This window comes from Anas acuta, chromosome 11 (assembly GCF_963932015.1).
Source record: "Anas acuta chromosome 11, bAnaAcu1.1, whole genome shotgun sequence".
In the NCBI taxonomy this organism is placed as follows: Eukaryota; Metazoa; Chordata; class Aves; order Anseriformes; family Anatidae; genus Anas; species Anas acuta.
The window spans coordinates 21,365,983-21,377,486 of NC_088989.1; the positions used below are offsets into that span (position 1 = coordinate 21,365,983).

The 11,504-nt window shown below is 43.8% G+C and overlaps 1 protein-coding gene across 1 annotated transcript; it reads left to right on the plus strand.

Moving 5' to 3' along the window:
• Nucleotides 1–11,028, plus strand: LOC137862341 (uncharacterized). Its single transcript, XM_068694300.1, has 2 exons — nt 1–1,120; nt 8,852–11,028. Exons 1-2 carry the CDS (start codon nt 191–193, stop codon nt 8,993–8,995), a joined length of 1,074 nt encoding a protein of 357 aa, XP_068550401.1. The 5' UTR covers nt 1–190; the 3' UTR covers nt 8,996–11,028.
• The last annotated feature ends 476 nt before the right edge of the window (nt 11,029–11,504 follow it).

The following is an 11,504-nucleotide window of genomic DNA, read 5'->3' on the forward strand; positions in this document are numbered from 1 at the left end:
TACCGGGCAGAGAGCGACGCGGGGCAGCGAGGGTGGCCCGTCCTCCTCGGCTCTGCTCCCCGCCCGCTGCAGCCGGGCCGACTCCCCCCGGGCCTCTCTTCTCCACCCCGCTGCTTAAAACTGTTAAAAAAAAAAAAAAAAAAAAAAAGTTGGAGAGCCAACGGCAGCCGAAAAACTTCCAGCGGAGCGCATGCGCTCGGAGGCGACCTATTGCAGCCAGGGCTGGATTTTAAAGCTGTATGGCAGCGAGTGGGATCCCACTGCAGGCCTGGGGCGGGCGGGGGGCGACGGGGCTGCTGCGACCGCTTCGAGGCTCGGGGGGGGTGCCCCCGGCCCCGCCAGGTCCTGCTGGTCACCGTCCGGCCTCTCCGCGGCAGCGGTACCCCCTGCGGCCGCCCCGCCGCTTATCCGGGAGGGGGGCCGCACGCACACACCCACACACACGCACTCCCCAACACGCACACACCCCAGGACGGAGATGTGCCTGATGGCCACCGCGGAGGCTCCCCCCGCCGCGCAATGTGCAGCGCACATGGCCGAGCCGGAGGGGGCTGCACCGGCATTCCTGGCGAGCGGCTCGCCTGACAAGCCTTGTTTATCGCCTGCTCCGAGACACGAGAGGCGGGTGCCGTTCCCCAAACGCTGGGGGACGGAGCGGGCTCGACAGCTTGGGTTCCTCCTTCTTCAGCGTTTCTGTTTGTTTATTTGTTTCCGCCGTAAATTTGGCAGGTTGTTGACAAAGCTGTTTGGGTTAAATCACGTAAGCCCCAATGCGCGCTCCGGCCGAGGAAGGGCTTCGCGGCCCCTTTGTATTTCAGAGTGCTTTCACCGCTCTGCGGTCCCCGGCCAGGGGTTTTTTATGGCACCTTTCCCATCACCCCGCACCCCGTATCCAGCTCTGCGCTGGTCCCTTGTCGGGGGACTGCGGGGGAAGGGGAGGAGGGGGGCGCGTTATCAAAGCGGCGCTGGGAAACCCAAACGGGCTGCGAAAGCAGCTCCGTTATCAATAAACGCGTTCCCTTCTTCAAAGCTATCCCGGCGCAAAATAAAGTCCCTTCTGGAGCCCAGCGGGGAAGGCACATCCCAGCCGGTCCTCCCCCGACGCTGCGCTGCCCTCCAGGTAAGCTGCCGCTCCGGGCGCCGCTGTGCGCCCTCCCCGCGGCCACCAGCCGGGGACACCCCTCCTCGCCGAGCCCCCGATCCCTACTGGCCACCCCCCTCATCCCCGCCGCCTTGCCTGGGGCGCCGAGCCCCGACGGCGCCCCCCGGGAAGCGCCTTGCCGGAGGGGACCCCCGGGAGGGTGTCGGGGGGCTTCCCCGGGATGGGATCGAGTGCCCCCGGGGGTTGCTCGGGCCGCGGGCGCGCAGGCACGGAGCGGGACGGGGGGCGAGGTGTCCCCCCGGCACCTGCCCGCCGCCACCGGGCCCGCGGCCGCCGTCGGAGCGCTGCCGGCGGCTGTCTTCGATCCCTGCTCCCGGAACTGCCTCCCCTTTAGGAGGCTTCGCGGCCCGGGCTGAGGTCCTCTGCGGCCGCCGAGGAATTTATAAATGAGGTGTAGCACCAGCTCCCCGGGCCGGGAGGTGTGTGCTGGGGTGTTGGGGGGGGGGTGGATGTTTTAGGAAAGAAAAGGGGTTGCGCGCTCCTTTTAGGAAGACCAACCTTAGTTTTGTGCCTAGTAAATAATATTTTATTGCCTCTGGTTTACTGTGGCATTTCAATTATCCCCTTCAGGAGTCTGCAAACTGTGCGGGTTAAAGGTCATTTCTCAAATCACTAGAATTAGTAAAGAATAGTAGAAAACTGTAAAAAGAGGAGGAGCCGCGCCGTAAAACAAGCAAGATCGCCTGAAATAAACTAATAAAGAGCCCCGAGCTGTTTGCCTCTCGCATCTGCCCTCCTGAGCGCTGTTTCCCACCATGCCTCGGCGCAGTGCCGTCGGGCAGGGCTGCAAAAAAATTTTAAAAAATAAAAAAGACAAAGCCCGCACCGGCTCCACACCCTAGCAGGGTTCCCCAAGTCGTTGCTCTCAAAAAGAAAAGCAAAGAGGGAATTTATAAATCACGGATGAATTTTTAAGCCATGGAGCATGGAAGTGGAAATAAAGGGCAGAAATCCAAACATCCTGCAAGGCTTTAAGAATTTTAATTTCTCCTTGCTATTTAAAACAGCTGGGTGAAGCTAGAGGGGGCAGAGGGAGAAGTATTGACAATGTTACAGGAGTTCGTGCTGCCATAGCCTTTGTTTTGCAGGTTTGCTGGTACTGGAGCTTTTAGGTTAACTGGACAGTGTTCTGGTATGCTTTACTGCTAACATCCAAGAGTTTTCATGAAGAAAGAAGAAAAAAAAAAAAAAAAAGTAATGTAGTAGGAAGTGCAGTGATACCACTAAAGGTCCAAATAGCAGAACCCCGAAAGAATAACATTGCAGGCTTTTAGGGATGAAGGTCTGCTCTGGCGCTGGTAGCTCAGCAATTCTCTATAAGACAGAAGATTATTCCTGGCATTTCAGATATGTTTCTGCCATTCTTTTCTGCAGAGTAATGCATTTTAACAAAGGACTAGTCACATTGGAATATTGTATGCATGTGTTCATTTTAATGTTCAGTGCTGCTGTGTGATTTATATCTTTACATCTGACTGGATACTCGCCATTGGCCAAGGTGTAAAGGCACATTTTTCGATCACAAAGAACCCATTTGGGTAGCAGAGCTTTCTAGGGAAGAAGGTAAATTGCTGTATGTCTTTTTTGTTCATCATAGCATTTGAATCTATAATAATAGGAATTATTACATGTGTCACACTGAAACCTTGTGAAGGCATAACCCATCTGTGGCTGCTTCAGTGTTACTATGTATAGTCCATCCCTGTATATGTTTTTGGGGGTGAGAGCCATGCATAGCACCGTAATGACCATTTGGCAAAGCAAACATGTCATGTTGCTTTGAACACGTAACCTGCACCCTGTCCACCAGCACACCTGCCCAAGGGATGTCTTTTGTATTTTAAGCTTCAAGGGACTTATATGTAACTGTCTTGAAACCATATGCATTTTCCTAAGGCTACATGTATTTTCTTTCCTAAAACATGCTATTGCTTTTCTGTACAGACCACCCTGTCATCCAAAAGAGGGCTAAACTACAAAAGAAATGCCAAAGATGATTTTATGCCAAATCTTGCAATAATTATTATGTTCCTATATCCTCGGCCACTAGAATCAAGAAATAGCATGAGAAACTCCCTCTCTTTTTAAATAACTGTTTTATATTTCTAGCTCACATGACTGCTGAATAAACTTTGACAAGTTAAAAGACTAGAAGACAAAAGAAACAGTTTGTATGTCTTCCCCCCATCCCCTGCCACTGCCCCAAATTCACAATGTTGAAAGAAGCCAGGACATCTGGGAACAGCAGTAACCACTAAAGAGGAAGAAACACAGAGTCTCGTCCAGCATTTGTCTTTACCAGATGGAGACCTATGTTACATACAGTGAGATGCAAATAAGAGGCAGCAGGCAACAAAGGAAAATGTAACAAAGTCACACAGATTCTCAAAGTCACACAGCATTTACACTGATCTACAAACCTGTGAAGTCTGTGGAAAGACATACACCATTTTATATGTGCATTAATGATAACTATACCAATTTGCCATTACTACTAATGAACTACATAACAAATACACCCTCAAGACACTCAGCATTTGTTTGCGTTATCACCTGGAGAAAAACAGTTGCAGGCTCTTTTTTTTTTTTTTTTTCAAATCATTTGTGCAAAATGGATGAGTTCTTTTCATTCCCTCCTCTCCTGAGGTCTGCTGAACCTTGCTGCCAGTGCTGAAATTGCTGCACAGGTACAATGTGTGGGTGAGTTTAGTCATGGAGGAAAATAAAGGTACAAGAGAATCTTCATGAAGATGAGAACTGACTCCAAAAGCTGTTGAAGCGGGATGTAAGGTGGATGCTGCATCTAGTGGGGCACAGGGAGCTACTGAGGTGAGGTCAGGCCATGTGGCAGATGACCAAAACCATCCTAACAATCTACACTTCATCGCCCCTCAGTGTCAACTGTTGGTGTTCATAGGGAACCAGTGCCAGCCCTGGCGTGGGCACACCAAACTAATGGTGCAGGTGCTGACACCAATGCAGGTGTCCAAAGGAGGTGTTCAAGGTGGCCATGACACCTCTACAGCTGACAGGACATGGGAAAGCTGCCTAGGCCTTGGTTTTCTGTATTAATATAGACCACAAAACAGAAGCTTCTGGCATTGAAGGTAATCATCAAAGAGCTAACTTGTGCCCCAGGAGCATTTGTGGCCTTCTCCATCCTGCCTCTCTTCTGGCAGACATCCTTCTTGCACCTGGTGCCTTGGCTCACAAGCCATGGCTCTTTATCTCAGTGACACCCCTCCCATCCACATCTCAGCCATGCCCCTCCTGCCACCATATGTCATTGGAATGTTTCAAGTAGCGAGTCTGGTTTACTTAAAGAATAGTGCTTTTAAAGGAATAATACTTTGCTTTGTTTCCATTAGGACCTTAAAAAAAAAACGTTTATGGGAGGAAAAATAAACAATCCCACCACCACTCCTTAACAACAGAGTACTTTCCCTCTCCTAAAGCTACCAGTGCCTTCTTTCAATGAGGCCGAAAGCACCTCCCACTAACTCTGGAGGGCTCTTACAGGTTTCTTCTGAGTGGCGTGAACCTTCGTTTCCCCAGTACACACACAAAGGCACACACAGGGTTCATTTTCCAGAGATGACCAGGCAAGGAGCTTTGTTGTGCTGACCACGGACCAGCACAGTCTTCTGGCTGTTCCTCAGAGAGCTGCAGAGTAGCTGACAAATCCAAGCAAGGCGATAGCCACAGAGAGTCCACACAGGAGACAACAGGGAAAGGACAGGACAAGGCCCTTTTCCACAATATACCCGCATCACCCGCCTGTCACAGAGCTGCTCTTGCACTTGGGTCTTTGCCTTGGGGCTTCAGGTTCCCAGCTGCAGCAGCAGTGAAGTGGCTGAAGCACTGGCTGTAGGGCTGAGGGAGAGCCGCATGCTCCAGTTACATGGCTAATGCACCCTGCAGGGCCTGAGCTGAGGTCTGGGGCCACATCCACCATGCCTCTTGGGCCATGCAGGATTGTACTCCTACCTTAGCGAAGTTTTGAATTCCATGTTCGGTCTAGCGGGTTTTCCTGGTGCTGCTGTGAGTTCTGGACAATGCTCACAACCCACAGGTAGCTAGGGCTCTCAGGAGATTTTTACTAGTGGCAAATTAGCAAACCATGAGCAAGCAGGAAGAGAGGAAAGGACACCACAGCGAATCCATGAGCATGGACCAGTGTGAGAGACACTCCTGACACAGTCACAGCCTGGGGCTGCAGCCGCTCCTGAACTACTTACCTCAGGAATGATTAGCAGAGCAGGCCCAAGTTTATAATTGCAGCAATATTAGATCTCCAAAGTCTATGGCTCAAGGAGGAATGTAGGTGGATGCTGTCTGGTGCTCTGACCTGAAATATCTCTAAGCACTTTTTAAAATACGTGCACACATACGTATCATCAGTAAGGTGTGTTTAAGAGGTTAGTGCTTATATGACACTTATCTTAAAGACTGCTTTAGATAATTCATAATTTCCTTAGAACTAAAGATATGTCATAACAGCTAAGCCAATGTCTATTTGTCTGTGACTGCTGAAAGGCAATACAATTCTGAGCACAGCTATCAATCTATGCACCCCAAGCAACATATCCGATAAATGTAACCTTATCTTTCAAGCTCCATAACAATCTGTGAACTGACCTTGTTTCTTACCAGTTTATTTGTAATATAGCATTGTAATATAGCAGCTCATTTTATGAAGACATTTGAAGTCTAGATCATGACTTGCTGCCTTGGTGGTACTATTGCCTTTATATTTTCATGGAATGATTAATGTCCCATTTCATCCCTACATTATTTTCCTCAATCTAAATGAAAATTGTGAAAACTTTTGAAAACAGCACCGATGGTGTGAATGTTTGACCACAGTGGATAACACAAGGCTAAACTGATAGTACAGCCATGGGACCAGGCTGAGCAGTGTCAGTCATCTATTCACAGAATAGATATAGTGGCTGTGTGTGTACACTTTGCACTTAAAGGCAAGTGCTTCCCCTGCTAAAATCACTAACCCAGGCTTAAGAAGTTGGAAATTCATTTTCCATGAGCTGCCTCTCACTCTCTTCTGCTGTTTAAGAGCCTGAAGACTGTCACTTTTTTCAGGACCAAAAAAAAAAAAAAAGTGTTTAAGGTATAGTCATGAAAGAAGCAAGGACCATTGCACTTGAAAGCATGTTGTGGTTGCGGGCTGGACCTGCCAATGAAGTAGATGAGGGCTGCTGGAGTTTGGTATAAAAGTCCATACAGTGTGTATGTGTGCCTCTTTTTCTTCTTTCAAAGGCAGAGAAAGACAACCCAAGCAGCTTATTGTACTACTGCAGCTCATAATCTCATGGCAATGTTCTTCTATTCTTTATAATGTTACAGAACACTGGAAGCCTTTTTGTCAAGTAGCAGTATTTTTGCTTCTGGGAGAGCATGACATGTACTCATTAGTGCCCAGTGTGTTTCTTTGAAGAGCTGTAGTAATTGCCCAGCCCTACCTCATTGGCATCTGTCCTGGTCACAGCATTTCTTCCATCCAAGCAGTCAGTAGTAACCTATAATTCAAAGCATAGTGGTGACTCCATTATATCACTTTTAACAAAGCAGCCAAGCAAAGGAACAGCAACAGAAGGAGCCACTTAATTGCTCAGTAATAGTCATCACACTTTAGTTTATCTAATTGTCTTTATTATGGGTTGCCAATTTAGCAACTTTCCTTTATTTAAGCAGCTGATTTGCTAATATTTTCATAAATCATTTTCTTTCTAGAATATGAGTCACAGAGTAGTTTAACCAGAGCAGAGGTGGAGGTACCGACCTACAGCTTGCAGTGAACTCCACAGCAGACAGAATCTCATTAATTTCTACAAGGCTTTATGCAGAATATTTGTTGTGTTTTCTTGATCAGCTACATGTATTTATATGGAAAGATAGAAATGAAATGCCAGAGGCTAACACTCTACCTGTTTTTCAAGCAAAAGTGCATTTCTGTGCATTTCCATCAACTCTGACTATTTATTTATTTATTTATGTGACAGCACTAGTGTGAGACCTGCATTATCATGAGTTGGATACCATGAGGACATCAAAAGGATATTTTCTATTTATTTCCATAGAAGCTGGTAGCATTTCTTCCCTATTCTGCAACACCAACTTGTGTTCCTTAGAAAAATATTCCCAAGTTTTTCAGCATTTTTTTGTACCTCCCTTCTTTACCAAAAAAATGATTTAGTCCCAGCATGATTCTCTAGGTATGAAAAAAGGTGTATAGAAACACATTTTAAAAAACACTTCAATGTGTGGCAGAGCAGGGCTTTGTGTCACTAAGTAGACAGGGTGATCTCTTCAAAATATTGGACTTCATGCTTGCCATTTGTACTGGAATGGATATCGACAGTCCTGTCCCCGAGACCAGAATAGTTTTGGGGAGAGCATTCCTTGTCTGAAATACAACTTGAGCAGCATTTTATTATACTGTGACCCTGTAAGTATACAATCAGGAGGGCCTCCTGTGTTTTTTTTTCAGCTGATTATGGAACACAGAGCAGAATATAGCCAGTGACCTCTGTAAATGATCACATATTTGACTTTTGGATAAGAAGTCATCTAGTCATAAATGATTTATCTAAAAGATTCTACCTGATCTGACACTAAACTTCTCTCAGCTGCATTAGCAAAGCATGTAACAATTTATAAATTTCACATACTGTACTACTTTAGAAAATATATTTACATTTTATATTCTTTACATATATCTGGAATGGATTTTGAAAGCTAATTCAAAGTGAAATCAGATTTTTAAAATATTTGTTAAAAAGCCCTTCCTAAAAATGTGGTATTCATTTTAAGTTGATATCCTGTATTTAATAAGAATTGTTAATGTTGTCTATATAGCATAATTACAAAATTGTATTTAGATGCAGCACTAGAAGGAAGCATCCTTTTCATCTTAATTCCTGTGGTGCAAGTAGGATGTGCATAACATCAAAACTATCATCTCTTCAACTGCCATTTTGTTTATAGCATGGTTTAAGGAAGCAGCTTTCACATGTTAGATATGCAAATAGGAAGAAATTTAGCAAAATAAAAACATCTGACATTTTTAATTTGTCCCATTCCCCTGGAGCTTGACCTTCATGAAAGTACTAGGCTAGCACCCATCAAGGCACTGTCCGTTTCATATGAATTACTCAATTCAAGTATCTGACTTGTTTTATTTCCAGACTGCAGTTCACTATCTCTGTTGCTGAGTAATCAAAATTCGTCTCAGAACTAGCTACGGTGTCAAGGTCCAACAGATCAGTTTCAGAAAATGCCTCTTCATCCCAATTTCTCACTAATCACCCCGAGGTTTACAATTATGCAAGGTCAAACATGTCACAATTTGTATTTGGAATTTTAAAAGTGAGAGGGAAAAATAATCATTGAGTCAAACTGATTAGAAAAGCGAACTCTAAGGAATTGGCACTTCTAAACAACCTATTTTCAAATTTCCTGGTTTGCTCGATTCACTGGAGCTCTACTGTTGGCAACTTAATTTGTATTAGGAAAACTTCATGAGGTTTTCAGTATATTCAGCCCCTATCCTGCAAGATGCTGATTATATTCAAAACCCGCAGAAAATAAAAGGAGTGCATCTTCACACAACACTGTACAGCGTAAGACCCATGAATAATCCACGTCTGAAAACTGTCTCATTTCAAACAGTCTTACCATAGGTGCCTCCCGCCATGTCATGCAAAGTCCTCTGCACACCCCGGAGAAGATGGCAAAGCAGCTGAAGAATCACAGGATTCCTTCAAAAAGATGTTTTCAAAGACTGCATATGGCACTTTCCATGAGGTAATTTAAAGCTAAAAATATGCAAAGAACTACGGAAAAGGAGAAAAATCAGTCCTGTGTGCCCCTGTGACTGAAAGAGAACAGACAGAGTAGCAGCGAAGCATAAACATTTTAACCAAATCATTCCTTGTGAGGATGTATGTAGAGAACAGATGTGGACAAAGATTGTTATGAAAAGGTATCAGTAAGATTGTGAGCATTCACATTACTGTAAAAAGGATTTATAATTTATTTCAGGACCTATATCCTATAAAAATTTGTCCACATGAATAATTGCATTTTTCTTCTATAAGCTATCTGGCTAGCTATAGCCAAATGCCAGGCACTGATATCCCTTATTCACTTGAGGGGGACAATACTCTGTGAGTAATTCCTCCTGACTTCAGCAGCATCATTCAGGGAAACAAGCTGTTGCTGCTCTCTGATTTTATATTCTTAACCTGTTTCAAAAACACTAGTCATATTAGTAAACAGATCTCTGTATTATAGTGCAGTAATTACATTGAGTGCAATATGCTTCACATAAGAAATAGTGTGAGATATTTCAATTAAATTAGATGTAAATTGCAATAACCGCTGGTAATCTGGAAGAAAAAAATAAAAATATATGCACAATACTCAGGTCTGAAGAAGAGGCTTCCACCAAAATATTCATGTTTTTGTAACCAAGAAAATATTCCTTATCACTTGAGACGGACGGGTCCTTTCCTGCAGTTTTCAGACCTTGATGCTTTATTAACCAAACTCCTTGGTTCAGACTTGAGCTCATGTTCACTGAGGAAGTACAAGTGGTAATTATGCAAGTCTTTCCTTACCTGTCATAGGCAACATTCACAAGGGAGATTTACAACCTTCAACTTTCAGATACGGAGATTGGTTGTTTAATTTCAGTGAGAATAACTCTGACAAGGTGATTGGCATTGGAATTAGAACAAATCCTCTAGAAATTGGCTACCTGGACAGCCCTGGGAGTTTGGCTTTTTTTTTTTCTTTCCTTCTTTTTCCTTTAGCAACCCCCAGCTAAAAGATTGGTCAGAAGTTACTTTGTTTTAGAAAACAGACTCAGATATAATTCATTTTACTCCCTGAAGCAATAGCAAATTTATCTATAGCAATAGCAAACTAACCTATAGACTGAATGGTAGGTACTCCATTGTAACATGCCACGAGATAAGTGAATGAAAAGTAGAGCCACCATAAATGAGAGCCTATGTTAAGGGTAGGTAAGAGTGCTGACCTAGAAACACAGTCAGGACAACTATAAACAAAACAGATTGTAAATGACTTCATCAATGAAACCTAAGATATACTTCCTTATCACAAGGCATTCAAAAAGTCAGACGGTTCATCTGAATTACATTGAGCTCTAATTTTGACAGATAGAGGAACTGGTTTGGCCACACATTCCTGTAAACATATGCATATGCTCCAGAAAGAAGAAAGTGGGGTACAATCAGAAACCCACTGTAAGTCAATAGTCTTTCAGTTCACTTCAGTAACCTTTGGGTTAGTCCCTTAATGCACACTCTTATCATGACTGACAACAATCCTGCCTTCACACATTTGATTGACCTCAGAGTAGAGGAGGTTCAGAGGGCAGGAGAGCTATGCATGAGGAATATGGCTGGTCTGTAATGACTGTGCTTCTGTGACCCTTAGTGGACTGCAATAAGGATATTTTTATTAAAACAAAACAGAACAACTGTTAATTGCTTCAGGGCAGATTTGTTTTCTCTTTTGGCCTGTGTTAACCTCTAACCAAAATCTGCCCATTAAAAAAAAATGTACTTCAGCTGTTTTTCTTTATTTTTAGAAGTTTAAAATGAAATATAAAGCCCATAATAAAATGCATATGAGGACACATATCAATAGGCTTGAGAACTATGTTAAGAACTACTCAGCCATATAGGTCTTCATTAGCAAGGGTTTTCTCCTTGTGAAATTCAGAAAATATTCTCTAGTATGCATGTTGTTGTTCATAATATCATTACAATATTACTTATTTCTATGGTAACCAAGTCAGCAAATATGGCAATATTAGACAACAAGGATTAAAAAAAAAAAAAAAAAAAAAAAAAAAAAAAAAAAAAAAAAAAAAAAGCCATATTGCAAAAGAAGTCAACTAAGAGCCAAACCAGAGGTGTTTAGATGATGGTGTCATTTGCTATAATAACTGTTTTGCTGCATATTTGGCAAGCCCTGGATAACTCATTTATGAGGAATGCATTTGTCCAAAATACATTCAAATAAAAAGTAGTTACCATGCTACATTATCATGCCTTCTGCACAGATATTTCCTTTCTATAGATTTTCCCACGACAAGAACACTTCTCACTGAACTCAGGTTAACTGTAGATTGGTGGTTATTTCTCATGTGCAGCCTTTCCAAAGTTCCAAAGGTGATGCGGAGCCACACGTCATCAGTCCTTTGCTATCTGGAGCTATATAACTTCCTCATGTAGCCTCCCACTCACCTCTCCACTGTCTGCTCCATCTGGAGGGAGCTGGCTGCTCTCCT